At 43.2% G+C, this 24,748-nt stretch overlaps 1 protein-coding gene across 1 annotated transcript in view; it reads right to left on the reverse strand.

Annotated features, from left to right (window-relative positions):
• Positions 1 to 1,754: 1,754 nt before the first annotated feature.
• hydin (HYDIN axonemal central pair apparatus protein) overlaps positions 1,755 to 24,748 on the reverse strand; it is a 977,428-nt gene continuing 954,434 nt past the window's right edge. The window contains exons 83-86 of the mRNA XM_063066586.1: positions 14,404 to 14,554; positions 13,251 to 13,481; positions 6,845 to 7,069; positions 1,755 to 2,861 (exon numbers count right to left, since the gene is read on the reverse strand). Coding sequence (XP_062922656.1) covers positions 2,373 to 2,861; positions 6,845 to 7,069; positions 13,251 to 13,481; positions 14,404 to 14,554 — 1,096 coding nt within the window. The 3' untranslated portion in view covers positions 1,755 to 2,372. The remainder of the gene's footprint in view (positions 2,862 to 6,844; positions 7,070 to 13,250; positions 13,482 to 14,403; positions 14,555 to 24,748) is intronic.

Genomic DNA, 24,748 nt, shown 5'->3' on the forward strand with positions numbered 1-24,748 from the left:
ATAAATTGGAAGAATGGGCAAAAAAGTGGCAGATGGAATACAGTGTTGGGAAATGTATGATAATGCACTTTGGTAAAAGGAACAATAGTGCGGACTATTATCTAAGAGGGGAGAAGGTTCCAACATCAGAAGTACAGAGGGACTTAGGAGTCCCTGTGCAAGACTCCCTGAATGTTAGTTTATAGGTAGAGTCTGTGATAAAAAAGGCAAATGCAATGTTGACATTTATTTCAAGGGGAATAGAACATAAAAGCAAGCAGATAATGCTGAGCCTTTATAAGGTATTAGTCAGGTTGTACTTCGAGTATTGACAACAGTTTTGGGCCCCACATCTCAAGAAGGCTGTGTTGTCATTGGAGAGGGTCCAGAGATTTACGAGCATGATTCCAGGAATGAAGGGATTAACATCTGAGGAGCATTTTGCAGCTTTGGTCCAGTACTCACTGGAAGTTAGAAGAAGGTGTGGGGATCTCATTAAAATCTACTGAATGCTGAAAGGGTTAGATAGGATGGATGTGGAGAGGATGTTTCCTATGGTGGGAATATCCAGAACTAGAGGCACAGCCTCAAACTTGAGGGGCAACCTTTTAGAACAGAGGTAAGGAGGAACTTTTTTAGCAAGAGAGTAGTGAGTCAATGTAATTCTCTGTCACAGACTGCAGTGGGTATATTGAAGGCAGAAGTGGATAGATTTGGGATCAGCCATCATGGAATGGTGGAACAGACTCAATGGGCTGAATGGCTTAATCCTGCTCCTGTGTCTTATGGTCTATATTTAAGGAGAAGATGAGGCACCTAGTCAATAGTAAGTTTATGCACCAGGGTGATAGACTAGACGAAAGACAGGAGTGGTCACAAATTGGCTGCAATAGTTCCTGTCACGGATCGACTATCAAGCCAGGCAGAAAGCATGGCCATATCAGACTCAAAACTTTTCTAGTCACGACAGTGCCGGCATAGATGAATGTCCCTAAAAGGAATGCATTTGTAATTACCTTTCAAAAGGACAAGAATCATTTTAATGCAGCAGAACACTACACTGTAAATAGAATGTAAACAGTGTGTGAAAGAGCCACAGCTGTCGGGCTGGATGGAGACCCAGGCTAAAGCCCTGTCTTGCACAGGCGGTGGTGTCTCAATGTTGCTGAGTGGGTGTGTACTCACCAGTGCAGGGCAGCAAGACAGCAGCCAATAACTTGGTGATTCCTGCAGTTAAACTCAGATTGAGAAACTAATCCTTCTTGAGAAAATTAACGCTATGCTTAATGGCGCTTGCACTGAGGCAAAGGAAAAATTAACAGGTGGCAAAGGACCCTGTTGCCTGTTGAAGTACCAAACCAGAGTCCATCTGTATCACATTTATTGTTTACAAGAGGCTTGTTTTGAGGACCTAGTAACAAACCAGTGGTTGGGTCTAAATCTAACTCCCCAGTTTGACAGACGTTCTCCTTCCATTTTATATCCCAGGCGTTCGGCAGAGAACACAAGATGAAGGACTGAGCCAGAGGCTGAATACACAATGAGCTCCCAGTACTGTGTATTCACCACTTCACCACTCAGCCCCGTCTCCCCCACCAGAAGGGGAACTAGGTCCTTGAGTCACTGCTGAAGTACTCCCTGTGACTGGATGAGAGAGTGGGGACGGCACAGTTCCTTTGTGACAACTGTATGAAAAAATTAACCCAAAACAGAAGGGGTGCAATCCAATACTACTTTATTTATTGCATGCATTTAAAATGAGAGTGCATTACAGATTATCGATCCAAACAAAGAAAGAAGGATAGATGTTTATTATTGATGCATTTTGCCACATCACTAGAGAATATAACAAGAAAATTACTTGTAAACATTAAACAAATCTGATTATCTGATGTTCAAAGGAAAGGAGCCAGAACAGATGGGGCCTGGGCCTAGAACTCCAGCCAAAATGGAGAAGATGGTGATTAGCTACTTGTTGGCTCAGTGGTAGGTGGTAAGACTTAGAGAGAAAAATGATGAGGCAATAATAAAAGCTTTTTTGTGCTAAAACTGAACTGAATTATAAAAATAAAAAGTAATATGTTTTGTGGTGTGGCCTATTAATAAAGCCTAATGATAACTTAATAATAAATGACATCTCTTTTGTTAGCGGTATGATGCCTTTAGATGTGAGTGATAAGCAAGAATATACTCAGCAAGTTAATAGTGACATAGGGCTAAAATAACCCAGATCATTTCAAGCTTTGTTGCTTATTAATGACATTGCAATGGCTCATGAGATCGATTAACCATACACACAGTGCAATAAGAACAGTCCTAATGATAACCTTGGACTGAAAAGAATTTGTTCCAATCAGAGCTTTAAATTGGAGATCATTAAGAGGTGTCCCCTCTCATTTATCTGGAGTAACTCCCTTTAGGTAATAGATCCAAGATATCACAGTAGACGTCCCCTCTGACTGCGGACAGGACACCATCAGCTTGCCGATGACGGGAGATTTTGGAGTGTTGGCGCTTGCTTCAAAGCTGACAATCACAATGTGGCTTTTCTTTGGCCGAAGCGTCTCTGTGGACTTGCAGGAAAACATGGGATTGTCTGGATGGAAGGAGAAGGTCTTGACCTGTGGAAAGATGTTCTTAAATGGGATGGAAGTGGTGGAACCGGCTCGAATAGTGAAGGGGCCCTGAGGTTTGGCGGGTAGGCATAGGCCAAACAAGGGGATGCTGTACTTGCCCCCAATGGGAGAGACGATGTTGAGAATGGCTCTGGATTCACCGAGCTGCAAAGGCTCGTAGGTCACGTCTACACTCACTTCCGAGCCTCCCGGGGAGGCTGGGTGGACAGTGATACTCTTGTCCACCAGGAACTCGACATTGTCAACCTGTGGAAAGAAACTTCCAGTTATCTTCAATGACAACGAAAAAGAACACAGAACTTACAATGGAACATTACAGGAACAGTCCTTTGGCTCATGACGTCTGTCCAAGTACAACTCAACTGAACTAAATCTCTTCTCCCTGAATATGATCCGTATCCTTCCATTCCTTGCATATTCACGGATTTATCCAAAAGCTTCATAAACATTACCATGCAATTTAACTGTACCACCTATTCCAGTCATCCACAATCTGTGTAAAAACTTAACTCACACACTTAAATTTTCCCCCTGTCCTGGTGTATTTGACAGTTCTAACCAGAGGAAAAGTCTGTTTATCTATAACTTTCATAATTTTATAAACTTCTAACAGGTCTCCTCTCAGCCTTTGGTAAGCCAGGGAAAACAACTCAAGTTTGTCCAACTTCTCGTCGCAGATGCCCTCTAATCCGGGCAGCACCCTGGTAAACCATTTCTGCAACTTCAGGTGCTGCAGAAAGTACTATTTCATCTGTCGTATTTTGTAACAATTAACAATATGAAAGATGAAGAAGTATTCTAAAGGGATGATGAGGCAATCATGGCTGACAAGGGAACCAAAAAACAGCACAAAAGCAAAAAAGAGGGCATATAACATAGCAAAATTAGTGAGAAGTTAGATATTTGGGAAGCTTTTAAAAACCAGCAGAAGGCAACTGAAGGAGAGAAAAGATGAAATATAAAGGTAAGCTAGCCAATGACATAAAAGGATCTCAAAACATTTTTCAAATATATTAAGGGTAAAAGAGAGGCAGGAGTAAGATATCCACCACTGGAAAATAACACTGTAGTGGTAGTAATGACAGACAAAGAAATGGCAGATAAATATAATAAGCATTTTGTGTCAGTCTTCACTGTGGAAGACACCAGCAGTCTGCCAGAAATTCATCAAGGTGTGTGGGGAGTGTAGGTGCTATTACTAACAATAGGGTGCTTTGGAAGTTGAAAGGTATGAAGTTAGATTTCACCTGGACCAAATGGACTACATCCCAGGGTTCTGAACGTGGTACTTGAAGAGATTATGGAGGCATTAGTAATGATCATTCAAGGATTACTAGATTCTAGAATGGTTCTGAAGGACTGGAAAATTGCAAACGCCACTCCACTCTTTAAGAAGCGGGGCAGCAAAGGAAAGGAAATTATAGGCCAGTTAGTTTGATATCAGAGTCTGAGAAGATGTTGAAGTCCATTATTAAGGAAGAGGTTTTAGGGTTCCTGGAGGTACATGATAAAGTAGGCCAATGTCATCACGGTTTCCTAAAAGGGGAAATCTTGCCTGACAAATCCTTTTGAATTCCTTGAGGAAATAACAGGCAGGACAGACTGTAGATATTGTTTATTTGGATTTTCAGAAGACTTTGACAAGATGCCACACATGAGGCTGCTTAATAAGAGCCCATGGTACTACAGAAGATTGTCTGACTGGCAGGAGGCAAAGAGTGGAAATAAAGGGGGCCTTTTCTGGTTGGTGGCCAGTGACTAGTGGTGTTCCACAGGGATCGGTATTGAGACCACTTCTTTTCACATTATATGTCAGTGATTTTGATGACGGAATTGATGAATTTATGGCAAAGTTTGTAGACAATACAATGATAGGTGGAGCGGCAGGTTGTGTTTGGAAGCAGAGAGTCTGCAGAAGGACTTGGCCAGATTTGGGGACTGGGAAAAGAAGTGGCAGCTAGAATATTGTGTAGGGAAGTATTTCGTCATGCACTTTGGTAGAAGGAATAAAGGTGTGTTATCTAAATGAGGAGCAAATTCAGAATGCAGAGGTGCAAGGGATTTGGGTGTCCTTGTGCATGATTCCCTGGAGGTTAACTCGCAGGTTGAGTCGGTAGGAAGGAAGGCAAATGCAATGTTAGCATTCATTTTGAGAGGACTAGAATATAAGAACAAGGATGTAATACTTCGGCTTTATAAGGCATTTGTCAGGTCATACTTCAGAGTATTGTGAGCAGTTTTGGGCCCTTTATCAATGAAAGGATGTGCTGGGATTGGAGAGGGTCCAGAGGATGTTCATGAGAATGATTCTGGGAATGAAAGAATTAGCATATGAGTAACTTTTGATGGCTCTGGGCCTGTACTTGTTGAAGTTTAGAAGAATGAAGGGGGATCTCATTGAAACCTATTGAATATTGAAAAGCCTAGACAGTGGATGTGGAAAGGATGTTTTCTGTAATGGGAGAGCTTAGGACCAGAGCGCACAGCCTCAGAATAGAGGGATATCCATTTAGAATAGAGATGTGGAGGAATTTCTTTAGCCAGAGGGTAGTGAATCTGTGGAAGTTCTTGGCACTGGCAGCTGTGGAGACCAAGCCATTAAGTATATTTAAACTGGAGGTTGATAGGTTCTTCAAAGTTTATGTTGAAAAAGCAGGAGAATGCGGTTGAGAGGGAGAATAAGTCAGTCATGATGGAATGGTGAAGCACACTTGATGGGCTAAATGACCTAATTTTGGTGCTATGTCTTATTGTCTTATTTTTGTACAATTTTGAAATCCTCTAAGTACTGATGCACCCACTCGGGAAAAGACAGGGTCAGGGAAATAAATTTCCCACTATTCTGTCCAAGCTCCTCCAAGGTGCTGGAATTCTGAAATAAAAACAGAGAAATTTGAAATAAAAACAAAATTCTATAAAAACTCAGGAGGTGAGGCACATCTCTGGAAATAGAAACAGGTTGTATAGTTTGGGTTGAAGACTCTCTATCAGAACTGAGAAAAAGCTCACCCCAATGTCAACCCAATCAGAGATATCTAATTTCTGTCCAGCACCACAGCCTCTCTGCAGCTACAGGCCACTTGTTTTCTCTCCTTCATAGTTCTGATAGATATCTTTGACCTGAAACGCTGACTCTGTTTCCATCTCCACTGGTACTGTCTGTTGAATGTTTCCAGCACTTTTGGTTCTGATTTCTCCAAGAGACTTCCTAACCATGTCTTTGAGTTGGGCAATGTCCTGCCTCAATTAGCAGTCATGGGGTGATACGGAGAGAAGCCCTTCATCCCCTTGAGTCTTTGCATTGATTGGATTAATCCTAAACTAATCCAATTTTACTCTCCCTACATTCCCAAGAGCTCCTTACCCCCACCCCCACATGTTCAAACACCACCTGCACACTAGGGGCAATTCACCTACCAACCAGCATGCCTTTGGGATCTGTGAGAAAGCTGAGATAACTACATGAAGAACATACAAACTCCACACACAGAGCGTGAAGGTCAGGATTGAATCCGAATGTCCAGTACCACTTGGCCACTCTGTATCCTTGTTTTCCTTCTCAAATCCAGGTCACGGGGACGGTGGCGGGTATATAGAATGAGCTGCCAGAGGAAGTCTTGGAGGTGGGTACAGTTACAATACTCAGAAGAAATTTGGACAGGTACTGTGCATGGATAGGAAAAGTTTGAAGAGATATGGGCCAAGTAGGTCTAATTTAGGTAGTCACCTTGATCAGCACAGATGAGTTCGGCTGAAGATATAGAGTTGACTCCACACCTCCCTCAGCAGTCAGCTTGAATCATATATCCAGTTTCTGAATCCATGCCCTTCTGTCTCAGAAATCACAATGGAAGTGTCAAATACTGGACAACAAAGGTGAGAGGGGAAGGCTTAAAGGTGATTTGTGAGGCTGATTTTTTAAATGCAGAAAATGATAGGTATCTGGAACATGTTGCCTAGGGAGGTGGTGGAAACAGATAAGACCAAAATGGTTAGATGGCATTTAGAGAGGATTATGAACAAACAGGGAATGGAGGGATATGAACCATGTGCAGGCAGGTGGAATTAGTTTGTACTGGCATGATGACTGATGGGCCAACAGGCCTGTTCCTGTGCTTTACCCTTCAATGTTCTACTGCTACTTCCAAGCCACAGTTGATTCATCCTAACGACCCTCCCAATCTGACGTACCGCGACTGCAAACGTGCTGAGTGGCGTGCAGCCTTTACCTTGCAATGGTACTCGAGCTTCTGACGGGAGAGGTTGATAAACTTGGCGCCAAGGGCCTGGCAACTGCCGAGGGTGGTACGGAAGTACACAGGCCTCTCGTGCCCGGCGGGCCCTGCTCTCAACACCAGTTCATACTGGAAGGTTCCCAGCTCATTGTTGTTCAATGTGAGGCGGCCACTGGTTTCACCCTCTCTCAGGGGCTGGTATTCAAAGGCCAGTACACCCTGCAAACAGAAACACAGCACAGTATAATATAATGAGGGACAACATGGCCACCTATCATCAGAGGGATTGTCCTAGGTTCAGAGTCAAACAAAGTCCTGTTATGTGAAAACAAATAAAGGCTGTAGAAGTTGTAAATCTAAAATAAAAGCAGAAAATGCCAGAAACACTCAGGAAAGAGAGTTAACTTTTAAGATTGAAGACCCTTTATCAGATCTGGGAAGAGGACCAAAAAAGCAGCAGGGAGGGTGGGGAAGAGGGATGTTTCCGATGGTGTGACGCCAGGGTGATCCTGGGGACAAGGTTTAAACAATGATGTCTGGTCAGTAAGTGAATGGGAGCTGTTAGAGAGTGAGAACATGGACACACGTATGGAGAAGTTGTGAAATGCAGAGCAGGAGCATATGTCTGGCAGATAAAGCTGGGCTTGTCCTCCACCCCCAGAGAGAAAAATGGAAAAAGGGGTGTTGGGAGGAGTATTATCAAGCTAAGCTAGTTTGTGTTATGCTCCCTCCCAATTTTGTTTTCAAATCTGATTTGCAAGAAGTTAAATGGAAACTTGTTTGAGACACAATTCATACCCGTGCTTACTTCCTTCCATCAATTCACAGTGGTCAAACTCAACCTTCTAAATATGGTAACACACATAAAAGTTGCTGGTGAACGCAGCAGGCCAGGCAGCAAATCTAGGAAGAGGTGCAGTCGACGTTTCAGGCCGAGACCCTTCGTCAGGACTAACTGAAGGAAGAGTGAGTAAGGGATTTGAAAGTTGGAGGGGGAGGGGGAGATCCAAAATGATAGGAGAAGACAGGAGGGGGAGGGATGGAGCCAAGAGCTGGACAGGTGATTGGCAAAAGGGGATATGAGAGGATCATGGGACAGGAGGTCCGGGAAGAAAGACAAGGAGGTGGGGGGGGGGGACCCAGAGGATGGGCAAGAGGTATATTCAGAGGGACAGAGGGAGAAAAAGGAGAGTGAGAGAAAGAAAGTGTGTATAAAAATAAGTAACAGATGGGGTATGAGGGGGAGGTGGGGCATTAGCGGAAGTTAGAGAAGCCGATGTTCATGCCATCAGGTTGGAGGCTACCCAGACGGAATATAGGGTGTTGTTCCTCCAACCTGAGTGTGGCTTCATCTTTACAGTAGAGGAGGCCGTGGATAGACATGTCAGAATGGGAATGGGATGTGGAATTAAAATGTGTGGCCACTGGGAGATCCTGCTTTCTCTGGCGGACAGAGCATAGATGTTCAGCAAAGCGGTCTCCCAGTCTGCGTCGGGTCTCGCCAATATATAAAAGGCCACATCGGGAGCACCGGACGCAGTATATCACCCCAGCCAACTCACAGGTGAAGTGTTGCCTCACCTGGAAGGACTGTTTGGGGCCCTGAATGGTGGTAAGGGAGGAAGTGTAAGGGCATGTGTAGCACTTGTTCCGCTTACATGGATAAGTGCCAGGAGGGAGATCAGTGGGGAGGGATGGGAGGGACGAATGGACAAGGGAGTTGCGTAGGGAGCGATCCCTGCGGAATGCAGGGGGGGGGGAGGGAAAGATGTGCTTAGTGGTGGGATCCCGTTGGAGGTGGCGGAAGTTACGGAGAATAATATGTTGGACCCGGAGGCTGGTGGGGTGGTAGGTGAGGACCAGGGGAACCCTGTTCCTAGTGGGGTGGCGGGAGGATGGAGTGAGAGCAGATGTACGTGAAATGGGGGAGATGCGTTTAAGAGCAGAGTTGATAGTGGAGGAAGGGAAGCCCCTTTCTTTAAAAAAGGAAGACATCTCCCTCGTCCTAGAATGAAAAGCCTCATCCTGAGAGCAGATGCGGCGGAGACGGAGGAATTGCAAGAAGGGGATGGCGTTTTTGCAAGAGACAGGTTGAGAAGAGGAATAGTCCAGATAGCTGTGAGATATGGGATGGTTTGTGGCAGTCAGGGAGTCCCTATAGAGTTCTGGAGTCCTGCACACTATTGCCAGTGCAGGAACCTAACAGGATTACCATTGCAGCAACCTCAATTCTGCAGTCCCCTAAAACTTTGACAAACTTCTATAGGTACACGTTGGAGACTATTCTGACTGGTTGCATAATGGCCTGAAATGGAAACAGCAATGCATAGTATTATTTTTTAATTTTGTACAATTCGTTTTTTTTAGTACATTGGGTGTTTGTTAGTCTTTGTTTATGTGTAGATTTCAAGATTCAAGATTCAAGTACATTTATTATCAAAGAGTGTATAAATTATACAACCCTGAGATTTGCTTGCTCACAGGCAACCACAAAAGCAAAACACCTGAAAGAACCTAATTAAACAAACAAAGAATAAAAATAAAAACAGTAGACCAACACTTGACCTGCTAGAGAAAGAAAAAAACACAAATCATGCAACAGTTGAAGCGAACAGGAGCATTCTGATCCAAAATTGAGTCCTCGGATCCAAACAGTAGAGTAGCCAGGAGTAGGCCCAAAGCCTTGCTTATCAGTTCATCATGCTAGCAGGCGTGGAGCACAGCAGCTGGAGCAGTCTTCATTGCCTCAGTGCCATGGAGATAACCATTGCTAAGAACGAGCGACATTGGGTTTGATTGTGATAGCAAGAAACTGTAGAGTTGTAGAGCCAGCTCAGCACATTGTGGACATCAGCCTTTCTCTACGGACTCTGTCTATACTTCTCTCTGTCTCTCTACAGCATCCAACATCGTTAAGGACCTCAGCAATCCCGGACATTCTCTTTTCCCCTCTCTCATCTCGTAGGAGATACAAAAGCCTGAAAGCACGTATCACCAGACTCAAGGACAGTTTCTACCGCACTGTTATTAGGATATTGAACTGGCCTCTAGTACAATAAGATGCACCCTTTACCTCACAATCTACCACATTATGACCTTATTCTATACTTGCACTTCATTTTCTCTGCAGCTGTATTCTGCATTCAGTTATTGTTTTACCTTGTACTACCTCGTAGCATTATGTAATGATTCAATCTGCAAGACAAGTATTATACTATACTTCCGTACGTGACATCAATAACCCAATTCTATTTCCAATCACTGACCTGCAACAGTCTTACCCACACTCTCACAAGAGCTCCCTGTGATAAAGGACCTAATTTATAGAAATATAACAACACAAATCCTCCCTTAAATTTTACAGAACATGTTTCAAAACAGTTATAATAATAATAAAAAAATGTTTTGTGGTATTAATAACTGGATATAGAAACCATTCCATTAGTTAAATTGCGGGTGGTGGAGTGAATATTTGAAGCCAAGGATTCCTTCCAACTTAAGCATTCCTTTTTTTCTCTTCTACCTCCTGAGGAAAAAAAAACACAGGAACTTGAAAGCTTGGACAACAAGATTGAAGAACAGCTTCCACCCCAGTGCTCTAGGGCTCCTGAACCAATCACCTCTTTCACATCCCCTATCTTGTAGTGTTTTCATGTTCTCAGACTCTTAACTCTCCCTCTCTGCGAACATAGAACATAGAAATCTACAGCACATTACAGGCCCTTTGGCCCACAATGCTGTGCCAACCATGTAACTTACTTGAGAAACTGCCTAGAATTTCCCTACTGCATGGCCTTTATTTTACATAACATAAGAAGTAGGAGCAGGAGTCAGCCATCCGGCCCATCGAGGTTGCTCCGCCATTCACTAAGATCATGGCTGATCTGGCCATGGACTCATCTCCACCTACCTGCCTTTTCCCCATAACCCTTAATTCCCCTACTATGCAAAAATCTATCCAACCTTGTCTTAAACATATTTACTGAGGTAGCTTCCACTGCTTCCTTGGGCTGAGAATTCCACAGATTCACTACTCCTTGAGAAAAGCACTCCCTCCTCAACTCCGTCCTAAATCTACTCCCCTGAATCTTGAGGCTATGTCATCTAGTTCTAGTTTCACCTACTAGAGGAAACAACTTTCCTGTCTCTATCTTATCCATCCCTTCCATAATTTTATATGCTTCTATAAGATCTCCTCTCATTCTTCTGAGTTCCAGCGAGTATAGTCCCAGGCGACTCAATTTCTTCTCATAGTCTAACACCCTCATCTCTGGGATCAACCTGGTGAACCTTCTCTGCACCACCTCCAAACCAGTACATCCTTCCTCAAGTAAGGAGACCAGACCTACACACAGAATTCCAGGTGTGACCTCATCAGTAGTACCCTGTACAGTTGCAGCATAACCTCCCTGATCTTATCTTCAATCCCTCTAGCGATGAAGGCCAACATCCCATTTGCCTTCTTGATAGCCTGCTGCACCTGTAAACAACCTTTTGTGATTCATGCACAAGCACTCCCAAGTCCCTCTGCACAGTAGCATGCTGCATTTTTACCACTTAAATAATAATCTGCTTTCATTTATCCGTCCAAAGAAGATGACCTCACATGTACTAATATTATATGCCAGACCCTTGCCCACTCATTTAACCTATCTATATCTCTCTGCAGATTCTCCATATCCTCTGCACAATTTGCTTTTCCTCTCAATTTAGTATCATCAGCAAACTTAGATACACTACACTCAGTCCCCTCTTCCAGTTCGTTAAAGTATATCGTGAACATTTGCGGGGCCAGCACTGACCCGTGGCGTGCCGCTCAGCACTGATTGCCAACCAGAGTAACACCCATGTATCTCAATGCTCAGCTTTCTATTAGTTAACCAATCCTCTATCCAAGCTATTACATCACCCTCAACTCTATGCTTTCTTATCTTATGTATAAGTCTTTTATGTGGCACCTTATTGAATGCCTTCAGGGAATCTAACTCCATGTACCTACCGTAGCTCTATATACTTATCTAAGAGTCTCTTAAAAGACTCCATTGTGTCTGCCTCTACCACCCTCACTGACAGTGCATTCCATGCACCCACCACTCTCTGTGATCTGTATAGCAAGGGCCTGGTATTTACTGGAGTCTTACTACCTGGCATGAGCTTTCAAATGTTGAAAAAATAAAGCCAACACAAAATTAAGTTAATTGCAAATTTGTAGTTTCAACTTTTGCTGAGTAGCTTAAGGTGATAGTGAAAAAGAATAATATACATACTTGGTTATTGCATTTATTGCACTATCTCACAAGGTACTGCAATCTTCGCACCACCGTGCTCAATGCTGTGTTAGTTATTACCAGGTATATGCAAACAATGAATTGCTTTGCAGCGTGGTATATATGACAATAATCTCTTATTAATTGGAATAAAGCAATTATAGAATGCTTGTGCCACATGATACAATGTGGTTATTATGAAAAGCTTTGTAACCTGTGTTGTATCACTCTGCACACATCTCTTACTTCCTGACTTTCTAACTGATGGAGAAGTCTGCTCAAACACAGTTCTAGAGAGTAAGAACCATTACATAACATCAATACTGCCTGTACAAGTCATTCTCCAATCTTGGCAATCCATTTGCAAATGTTTTGTCACCACACGAGGAGACATTGTCAGTGTGTTGTTCACTTGTGGTATGTCTTCCGAGTGCTTGGCCTTTATCTGCTTATCAGCCAGTTGATGGTCATCATCATGGAACCTCAGTTGTGACACAGGGAGGGAGGTTTCATCTCTAACTGGTTGTGTGACAAACCCTGTGTTTCGTCTGGAATTCTGCCTGCATTGGCTTACAAATGGGATCAAGGTCTACATGTCGGTTTATGGAGTTCTTTGTGGAAAACCATGCTTCTGGGAATTCTCTTGCATGCCATGTGTTTGTTTGTGCCATGATTTTCACTGACGCCCAGTCCAGTTTGTGCCCCTCTCAATTTTCATGGGTAGAGACTAGGGAGAGTTGGTCATGCCAATTAACAGACTGTTAAGTAACAATTGAGTTACTGCAATGACGGCCAATCAACTGACTGATGAGTAGATAAAGGCCAAGCGTTTGGAGGACACACCACAAGTGAACAATACATTGGCGATGTCTCCTTGTCTGGTGCTGAAACATTTGCAAATGGATTGCCAAGATCAGAGAGCAACTCAACGACCCAAGCTACACATTTTCCGAGTTATTTCCAGGCCATTCTCCTGCTACAATCTCAGTCCTGATGTAGGGTCTCAACCCAAAACATTGTCCGTCCATTTGCCTTCACAGATGCTGCCTGACCAACTGAGTTCTGCAACAGTTTGCTTCTTGCTGTGTTTTGTGCTGACTGGTGTCAACAGCCCAGATTCTTATTGCTTTTACCTTGGCCTGTGGTGGGACTATCAGTTGTGTTGGGAGAATGATGTCTGTCAGTTTACACTCTGTGCTAAATACAGTTGGGACAGCGAGTGGGTTTTCAACTTCCACCATGCCGGAGGTGCTCTGACGAACTGGTACTGTCAACTCAATGGTGCTGATTATCCCAGGAGGCGTCGACTTAATGTTTAGAATGTAGAACAGATATTCAAGAGTGGTCTCATTACGGAAGATCATCTGCAGAGACAGAATATGAAAATTTTAATCCCTTCTCTCTCCTCACCTCCCTCTGGTGTTCCCTTTTCCCTTTCTCCCACGGCAACTTTCTTTTCCTATCAGTTTCCTTCTTCTTCAGACTTTACCTCTACCACCTCCTCCCAGGTTCTTATTATGTTCCCCCTCCCCCACCCACACACCTTCCCCCTCACTTGTTTTCACCTATCACCTGCCAGTCTTTTCCCTCCTCCCCCCCCCCTTTCTTATTCTGGCTTATTTCCCCTTCCTTTCTAGTACTGATGAAGGGTCTCAGTGTGAAATGTTGTCTGTTTATTCCTCTCGATAGATGCTACCTGACCTGCTGAGATCCTCCAGCAATTTATGTCTGTTGCTCAGAATATGAAAAGTTTCAGTCTAAACACCAGTTAAACACAAGTTAAATTTCTGAAAATGACACTCATAAACACTGAACAAACCCAATTTTCTTTCTTTAATCATTCCAGTTTGATGCATTCTGGATTGTATGAATCACATTCATTATGCATTCCCTGAACAGCTTTAACAAAACTGGTGAGTGTGTGTCCTTGTTTCACATTATCCGTGAGGAATATCATTCCTGTTGGTTATCTACCACAAGATCATGTCAGGAGCACTGGGCTAGTCAGCCGCAGAATCACAGGTAGGGTAACAGCAAGAGAGTGTGAAGAATCACTGGGTTCCAGGAAATATGAGTCAATACTAATGGAGAACATGCAGAGGGAGAGATTGTGTGAAGAATTCCCAATGTGAAGAATCAGAGAGGTGACAAATGAGAGAAAAAATGTGCCTTCTGTCACTAGAAACAATCTTATTTCACGTTTTAAACATCTGTATTAAATCTCCCCAGTAAATTCTCTAGTGTGAGGGAACAAGCCCAAGCTCCTGTGTGGCCAACCTTACCCACCTTCACTGAGAGGTTTGCCTCTTTGTAACTGAAGAAGTTGAGCTTGTAGTCCCGCTGGGAAGATCCAGGAACATCTACATAGCCCAGGCCTTTCAACGTGGTAGTGCTCTCCAGCCATTCCGGCTTGATCAGGTCTATGATGGCTCGAAACCTATTTGCCACATTACAGTAATGAAGAGTGCAGTTTAACGCTCACTTGTATGCATTCTCCCCTGGAAATTTCATCATTTCATCCCTGTCTGAGTTTGAATTAGGTGACTATTCCACTGTACCAGTACATATCCAGTGCCTCACCCAGGTGACCAGTCAGACTAAAACAGTGAAATTCAGGCACTGACCAATTTTATTTTGAAACATTGCAAAAGGCAAAGCTTGGGGGGGAGGGTGCGGTTGGTGGTGGCGATAGAAAAGGGTGATGTGAGAGACCGGGAGAACCACTGTGGGGCATGAGGAAAAGAAAGGACCAGGAATGGAACTGGAGTCAAGAGAGGGGCTGAAAGTGGAACTACCAGTATGATCAGTCTATTACTATGATAAGGATCATGACAAATATGATCCCTTACTCACTCTTCCTTCAGTTAGTCCTGACGAAGGGTCTCAGCCTGAAACGTCGACTGCACCTCTTCCTAGAGATGCTGCCTGGCCTGCTGCGTTCACCAGCAACTTTGATGTGTGTTGCTTGAATTTCCAGCATCTGCAGAATTCCTGTTGTTTACATTCAGCTACTGTGTTTGTTCTGCTAATTAATAGGTTTAAGCCTGATCTTTTACCTCAGCATTACTTTCCTGCACTTTCCTAATATCCTAGATTTCCCAGATATTAAGAATCTAATGACCCAGTCGTGCAGCTGGTAGAGTTGCTGTCTCACACCTCCTGATATCCTGGTTCAATATTGACCTCCAATGCTGTCTATGTGGAGTTAGTGTATTTTCCCGTGACCACACAGATCTCCTCTGGTTTTCCAAAGACATAAGAGTATGTAGGTTAATTGGCCTCTGCAAATGGTGCATTGAGCAGCATAATCTGTGGGAAATTTGAGGACAATGTGGGGAGATAAACTGGGATGAGTGTAAATGGTAGTTGTTTGTTGACACGGACGTTTGGCAAGAGGCTATGTTTTCACACTCTACAATTCCGAATTTGCTTTGACTCTACGATTTCAGCTCAACCATCTTCATCTATTCTCTAATTACCAGTTCAAAAATCCCCGAATCCCTGGGCCAGTTGGTGTAGGCCCAAAGCCTTGGTCTCAAGTTCATTATATAGTGGGGCAAGCCAGCACGAACTCACAGACACAAAGCGCATAGCAGTGGGAGCAGACTCACAGCCTTAGTGCTGTGGGGAGAGGAGTGAATATCATGGGACAGAATACAAAATTGGTCTGACCCTCACCTCCGGTCCCAATACCAATTTATCTGGGCCGACGTATAAAATATCCAAACATTGGGTCATGCCCCACCAGGCCCCAGCGCAGGGCCTAGACCTCACTAGCCCAAAGCCATTCTCAACCTCTCCAAATCAGCTCGCTGCTTAGACTGTCTAGGTGGACAGGCACCAAAACTTCTCCTCCTTGATTCATCTTCAAATCGCTTGCTCCAACTCCAACTGGATCTCCGAAATCGCCTTGAACACCGTGCACCCTGACTTTGCAACGCACCAGCACAGTTCATCCCTCGCATCAGCTTCACCTCTGCTTGCCTCATCATGGTTTGCCGTGATAGTTTACCACAATTTATTTACTTCTAAAAAGTGTAACTAAGTTTTTAGCCTTATGAACTACCAGTAAGCTGTCACACAGCGTCAGTAGTACCGGCTTAAACTGGAGGTTTCTCTCCCTAAGGTAATTGGATATCTTACAGTCAGCATGGACCTGATGGGTCAAAGGTCCAGCCCATCTGCTGTATGACTCTATGATTCCTAGTTTTTCACTGATGCTGATTGCTTTGAGTTTCTGTTCATTTGCTATCTGTAATCCTCTACACCAGCTACAAGATTTTCTCTGTTATCTTCCCTTGAAAATATTTGTTTGATCTCTTTATTTCCTTTTTACCAATGTAAGTTCCTCTGCCACAGTCCACATTGGCTGTTGCTATTTTGTTTTTCTCTTTTTACTCAGTCATTGATATTCTTGCAGTCTGTTTCCATCTGTCCCACCAGCCCTCTCATGTATTCTCTTTTTCTCTTTCCTCATCAATAGCTTCGTCTTTCCCTCAATTCTGAAACTTTCCCAACCATAGGCTTACTGCTTTCTTTGGTAACATTTTATAAAAATTTTCTTTTGATCTAATACTATCCTTAACTTTCTGGATCAGTATTTTTTTCTAGACTTAAAAGGATATTTATAATTTCAAAACCATGTCTTTAATTCTATAAATATGATCCTTGCTCATTTATTGTCCCTTGCTTTCCAATCTCCCATTGACAGCTCACAACTCATGCCTCTGTAGCTTGCATTATCGAGATTTAAGATCCCAGTTTCAGAATGAACTAAAATCAATGTAAGTTTTATATAAAGTTCTATTGTGTAATGATCACTAAATCTTAAACAACCTTTAAATAGTAAACCAGCAAGTAACCCCTTCCCATTACATAATACTGGATCTAAAACAGTCTGTAACTTGGACTTTCAGTCTGGAAACTTGCTTTTACTGCTCTGTAAATCCTTCCTTCACAAATGACTGGTGAGTTGCTTTGTCCAGTTTGTATGTAGAGTAAAGCCTCTAATATTATAATTATATTGCCATGTTGCATGCGCCTCCAATGCACTGAATTATACAAGGCATTTTAATATTTGGGGCCCTGTATACAAGTCCACCAATGTTATCTGCTCCTTCTTTCTTTGCTCTACTCAAACTCACTCTGCTTTCATTTCTGAACACTCATTATTTCTCTACATTGCCCTTTTCTCCATTCTTAAAAATATGATTAATCTTCCTTTTTATCATTTTGCTTTTCTCTTCTAAAAATTAAGCATCTTGGAATATTTAATTCACAATCTTAGTTGCTTTGAAACCACGTCTTTGGATCATAACCTTGTGTGCTATTAATTCACTCACCTTGTTTAAGATTCTGTCTCCTTTCACATAAATACCTTTAATTTGTCCTTTTATCATTTCTCCTGCTCTGACTCTAATTGGAGGCATGCTGTTATGTTTGCATGGATGATCTTTCCCTGACAAACTCTGATGATCATTACCGATTACACTACCTGCATAAAGACTTTCTCCTTTCTCTTTAACTTCCAAAATTTCACCCAGCACCCACTTGTTTCTGAGGCCCTAGTTATGCAAATCATTAGGCTGTTCATTGCAGTATCATATTAAACAAAACCTCTTCTCCCACACAAATCTTTTATCCTTGCATTAATCAAGGATTAAGGATCAATTTTATTCACCATGTATTCAGAAATTGCTGGTGTGTTGGTTGGGGTACGACATGAATCAAAAAACAACATTCAACAATTATATAGAAAAAAGAATTATGCTAAATGAAGTTACAAATATGGATATGGAATAAAATGTACATAAATACCAATATGTATTTTACAATGCATGTTATAAAACGCATTATAAAAGGTGGCTTAAAGTTTTTACAGTGCCATGCAGTGACAGGGGAAATAGACAGAGGTAAGTTGGAGGGATACTAACTAGAATGGTTAATCAGATTAACTGCCTGGGCAAAGAAACTTCTAAGAAAATGTGAAGTTTTGTTTTAATAGCTGTATAGTGCTTTCCAGAAGGGAGATGTTGGAAAAGGCAGTTTACTGGGTGGGGAGCGTCTGCAATGATTTTTTTTGCACACTTCTTTGTGGTCTGCTGACCGGACAGTATGCTGCACCAAACTAGATAGTAAAGGCTAATGTGAACATGCCCTCTATGATCTAGTGTAGAAATGCACACGTATGTTCTGGGGAAGATGGAGTTTTACAAATTACCATCTCCATAATTTTAATAAACCAGTGCTGACTCGCAAGAAGTCATTCATTCAGAAGTCATTCTTTATTTCACTTTGTACCCTGGCTGCATGTACCTTTCCCAGAATTCTCCCCCACTGCCGTCAACAGCCTGCAAAACTCCAGTTCTAGCTTGGACTACAGTGCCTATTAAAACACAAAATAATTGATTGCATAAATATTCACCCCCTTTAAGTCAGTATTTAGTAGATACACCATTGGTAGCAATTACAGCCTTGAGTCTGTGTGGATAGGTGTTTCTGGGCACTGCAATTTATCCCCATTCTTCTTTACCAGATGGCTCATGCTCTGTCATATTGCGTGGGGATCATGCCCAGCGACAAATTCTCAATTGCACTGATGTCTGGACTCTGAATTGGCCACTCCAGGACTTTAACTCTCTTGTTTTTAAGCCATTCCAGTGTAGCTTTAGCTTTATGCTTGGGATCATTGTCTTGCTGGAAAAGGAATCCTCCCAAATCACGGTTCTCTTGCAGACTGAATTGCGTTTTCCTCCAGGATTTCCCTGTAATTTTCTGCATACATTTTACCCTCTACCTTCAGAAGCCTTCCAGCGCCTGCCACAGTGAAGCATCTCCACAGCATGATGCAGCCACCGCTATGCTTCACAGTAGGCAAATGCAGCATTTAGTTTGATGGCCAAAAAGCTCAATGTTGGTTTCATCAGATCACAGAACATTCGTTCAGCTGGCTTCAGAGTCTCCCAAATGCCTTCAGACAAACTAGCCGATCTGAGCTTTTCCAACAGTGGCTTTCTCTTTGTCACTCTCTCATAGAGCTGTGACTGGGCAACGGTTGCTGTATGCGCAGTCTCTCCCATCTCAGCCTCTGAAGCTTGGAACTCCAGAATTGTCACAGGTCTCTTGGTGGCCTCCCTTACCAATTACACAGTCAATCAGGTTTTGAGGTTGGCTTGCTCTAGTCAGATTTACAGCTGTGCGATTCTTTCCATTTCTTAATGAATGATTTAACTGTATTCCAAGGGATATTCATAGAAACATAGAAAACCTACTACACAATACAGGCCCTTTGGCCCACGATGCTGTGTCGAACGTGTACTTACTTTAGAGGGTTACTTTACCCATAACCCTCTACTTCCCTAAGCACCATGTACCTGTCCAAGAGTCTCAAGAGACCCTGTCGTATCCGCCTCCACCATCGCCACCGGCAGTCTCTTCCACGCACTCACCGCTCTCTGCGTAAATAACTTACCCCTCACATCTCCTCTGTACCTACCTCCAAGCACCTTAAAGCTGTGCCCTCTTGTGTTAGCCATTTCAGTTCTGGGGAAAAGCCTCTGACTATCCACACGATTAATGCCTCTCATCATCTTATACACCTCTGCCAGGTCACCTCTCATCCTCCGTCACTCTAAGGAGAAAAGGCCAAGTTCACTCAACCTATTCTCATAAGGCATGCTCCCCAATCCAGGCAACATCCTTGTAAATCTCCTCTGCACCCTTTCTATAGTTTCCACATCCTTCCTGTAGTGAAGTGACCAGAACTAAGCACAGTACTCCAAGTGGGGTCTATCAGGATCCTATAAAACTGTAAGATTACCTCTGAGCTCCTAAACTCAATCCCATGGTTGATGAAGACCAATACACTGTATGCCTTCTAAACCACACAGTCAACCTGCGCAGCAGCTTTGAGTATCCTATGGACTCAGATCCCACGATCCCTCTGATCTTCCACACGCCATAGGTCTTACCATTAATACTATATTCTGCCAACATATTTGACCTATCAAATTGAACCACTTCACACTTATCTGGGTTGAACTCCATCTGCCACTTCTCAGCCCAGTTTTGCATCACATCAATGTCCCGCTGCAACCTCTGACAGCCCTCCACACTATCCACAATATCCCCAACATTTGTGTAGTCAGCAAATTTACTAACCCATCCCTCCACTTCCTCATCCAGGTCGTTTATAAAAATCATGAAGACAAGTGATCCAAACCAGTTCCCTGAGGCACACCACTGGTCACCAACCTCCATGCAGAATATGATTTGTCTACAACCACTCTTTGCCTTCTGTGTGCAAGCCAATTCTGGATCCACAAAGCAAGGTCCCCTTGGATCCCATACCTCCTTACTTTCTTAATATACCTTGCATGGGGTACCATATCAAATGCCTTGCAGAAATCCATATATACTACATCTACTGCTCTACCTTCATCAATGTGTTTAGTCACATCCTCAAAAAATTCAATCAGGCTCGTAAGACTCGACCTGCCTTTGACAAAGCCATGCTGACTATTCTTAATCATATTATACCTCTCCAAATGTTTATAAATCCTGCCTCTCAGGACCTTCTATCAACTAACCAACCACTGAGGTAAGACTTACTGGTCTGTAATTTCCTGGGCTATCACTACTCCCTTTCTTGAATAAAGGAACAACATCTGCAACTCTTCAATCCTCCGGAACATCTCCTGTCCGCATTGATGATGCAAGGTCATTGCCAGAGGCTCAGCAATCTCCTCCCTCACCTCCCACAATAACCTGGGGTACATCTCATCTGGTCCCGGAGACTTATTCAACTTGATGCTTTCCAAAAGCTCCAGAACATCCTCTTTCTTAATGTCTATATGCTCAAGCTTTTCAGTCCACTGTACGTCAACCCTACAATCACCAAGGTCCTTTTCCGTAGTGAATATTGAAGCAAAGTATTCATTAAATATCTCCACTGTCTCCTTCGGTTCCATATACACTTTTCCACTGTCACAATTGATCGGTCCTATTCTCAAATGTCTTTCATAAGAACATAACATAAGAAATAGGAGCAGGAGTAGGCCATCCAGCCCATCAAGCCAGCCCTGCCATTCAATAAGATCATGGCTGATCTTTACTTTACTTTATATTTTATTGTTGCCAAACAATTGATAATAGAACGTACAATCATCACAGCGATATTTGATTCTGCGCTTCCCGCTCCCTGGATTACAAATATTAAATATTTTTTTTTAAATTAGTAAATATAAAAATTTAAATTATATATCATAAATAGAAAATAGAAAAATGGAAAGTAAGGTATGCAAAAAAACTGAGAGGCAGGTCCGGATATTTGGAGGGTACGGCTCAGATCTGGGTCAGGATCCATTCAGCAGTCTTATCACAGTTGGAAAGAAGCTGTTCCCAAATCTGGTCGTACAAGTCTTCAAGCTCCTGAACCTTCTCCTGGAGGGAAGAGGGACGAAAAGTGTGTTGGCTGGGTGGGTTGTGTCCTTGATTATCCTGGCAGCACTGCTCCGACAGCGTGCGATGTAAAGTGAGTCCAAGGACAGAAGAATGGTTTGTGTGATGTGCTGCACCGTGTTCACAATCTTCTGCAGCTTCTTTCGGTCTTGGACAGGACAACTTCCATACCAGGTTGTGATGCACCTTAGAAGAATGCTTTCTATGGTGCATCTATAAAAATTAGTGAGGGTTTTATGGGACAGGCCAAATTTCTTTAGTTTTCTCAGGAAGTAAAGGTGCTGGTGGGCCTTCTTGGCAGTGAACTCTGCTTGGTTGGACCAAGTCAGGTCATTTGTGATATTGACCCTGAGGAACTTAAAGCTTTTGACCTGTTCCACTTGCGCACCACCGATGTAAATTGGTTACTCCTTCTAAAGTCAACAACCAACTCCTTTGTCTTGCTGACATTGGGGGATAGGTTATTGTCTTCGCACCATGCCACCAGGTTCTTAATTTCTTCTCTGTACTCAAACTCATCATTACCTGAGATACGGCCTACAATTGTTGTGTCATCAGCAAACGTATATATTGAGTTTGATGGAAACTTGGCTACACAATCATGGGTGTACAGTGAGTACAGCAGGGGGCTGAGTACACAACCTTTTGGGGCACCGGTGCTCAGAGTGATTGTAGAGGAGAGCTCGCCCCCTATTTTTACAGCCTGGGTTCTGTCTGTGAGGAAGTTGAAGATCCAGCTGCAGATCTGAGTGCTAAGGCCCAGGTTCCGGAGCTTAGGAATCAGTTTATTTGGAATGATGCTATTAAAGGCAGAGCTGTAGTCAATGAAAAGGAGCCTTACGTATGATCTGTCCATGAATTCAGCATCTACCTGCCTTTTCCCCATAACCCTTAATTCCCTTACTATGTCAAAACCTATCTAACTGTTTCTTAAATATACTTAGTGAAGAAACCTCAACTGCTTCCCTGGGCAGAAAATTCCACCGATTCACAACTCTTTGGGAAAAACAGTTTATCTTCATCTCCGTCCTAAACCTTCTCCCCTGAATCTTGAGGCAATGTCCCATAGTTCTAGTCTCACCTACCAATGGAAACAACTTTCCTACTTCTATCTTATCGATCCCTTTCAAAAATTTTATATGCTTCTACGAGATCTCCTCTCATTCTTCTGAACTCCAGACATTATAGTCCCAGGCGACTCAATTTCTCTTCATAGGTTAACCCCTTCATCCCTGGAATCAACCTGGTGAACCTTCTCTGCACTGTCTCCAAAGCCAGTATATCCTTCCTCTTGCTCTTCACATAGAATGCCTTGGGGTTTTCCTTAATCCTGCTCGCCAAGGCCTTCTCATGGCCGCTTCTGACTCTCCTAATTTCATTCTTAAGCTCCTTCCTGCTAGGTTTATAATTTTCTAGATCTTTATCATTACCTCATTTTTGAACCTTTCGTAAGCTTTTCTTTTCTTCTTGACTAAATTTTCAACAGCCTTCGTACACCACAGTTCCTGTACCCTACCATGCTTTCTGTCTCATTGGAATGTACCTATGCAGAACGCCACGTAGATAACCCCTGAACATTTGCCACATTTCTGCCGTACATTTTCCTGAGAACATTTGCTCCCAATTTATGCTTCCAAGTTCCTGCCTGATAGCTTCATATTTCTCTTTACACCAATTAAGCACTTTCCCAACTTGTCTGTTCCTAACCCGCTCCAATAATATGGTAAAGGAGACAGAATTATGATCACTACCTCCAAAATGCTCTCCCATTGAAAGATCTAACACTTGACCAGGGTTATTTCCCAATTCCAGGCCAAGAACAGCCTCTCCTCTTGTAGGCTTATCTGCATATTGTGTCAGGAAACCTTTCTGAACACACCTAACAAACTCCACCCCATCTAAACACCTTGCTCTAGAGAGGTGCCAATCAATATTTGGGAAATTAAAATCCCCACCACAACGACCCTGTTATTATTACACCTTTCCAGAATCTGTCTCCCTGTCTGCTCCTTAATGTCCCTGTTACTATTGGGTGGTCTATAAAAACACCCAGTAGAGTTATTGACCCCTTCCTGTTTCTAACTTCCACCCACAGAGACTCCGTAGACAATCCCTCCATGACTTCCTCCTTTTTCTACAGCCGTGACACTATCTCTGATCAACAGTGCCATGCCCCACCTCTTTTGCTTCCCTCCCTGTCCTTTCTGAAACATCTAAAACCCGGCACTTGAAGTAACCATTCCTGCCCTTGAGCCATCCAAGTCTCTGTAATGGCCACAACATCATCACTCCAAGTACTGATCTATGCTCTAAGCTCATCCGCTTTGTTCATGATACTCCATGCATTAAAATGAACACATCTCAAACCATCCGTCTGAGCGTATCCCTTCTCTATCACCTGCCTATCTGCCCTCTCACACTGTCTCCATGCTTTCTCTATTTGTGAGCCAACCGCCCCTTCCTCCGTCTCTTCAGTTCAGGTTCCACCCCCCAGCAATTCTAGTTTAAACTCTCCTCAATAGCCTTAGCAAGCCTCCCTGCCAGGATATTGGTCCCTTTCGGATTCAAATGCAACCTGTCCTTTTTGGACAGGTCACACCTGCCCCAAAAGAAGTCCCAATGATCCAGAAATCTGAATCCCTGCCCTCTGCTCCAATCCCTCAGCCACACATTTATCCTCCACCTCGCTCTATTCCTATACTCACTGTTGCATGGCACAGGCAACAATCCCGAGATGACTACCTTTGTGGTCCTGTTTTTCAACTTCCTTCCTAACTCCCTGTAGTCTGTTTTGAGAACCTTTTCCTACCTATGTTGTTGGTACCGATATGTACCATGACCTCTGGCTGTTCACCTTCCTACTTCAGGATATCGTGGATGCAATCAGAAACATCCCAGACCATGGAAGCAGTTGGGGCTCCTTCACTACATATATTTAAAAACCAGTTAGATAGGATTTCACATGGTAAGGGAATTAAGGGTTATGGGGAAAAGACAAGTAGGTGGAGCTGAGGTTACAGACAGCTCAGCCATGATCTTATTGAATGGCAGGGCAGGCTCGATGGGTCGGATGGCCTACTGCTGCTCCTATTTCTTATGTTCTTATTATGTTCTGGCACCTGGGAGGCAAACTACCATTCGTGTTTCTTTCCTGCATCCACCGAATCGCCTG

Source organism: Mobula hypostoma, chromosome 14, assembly GCF_963921235.1.
Source record: "Mobula hypostoma chromosome 14, sMobHyp1.1, whole genome shotgun sequence".
Lineage (NCBI taxonomy): Eukaryota > Metazoa > Chordata > Chondrichthyes > Myliobatiformes > Myliobatidae > Mobula > Mobula hypostoma.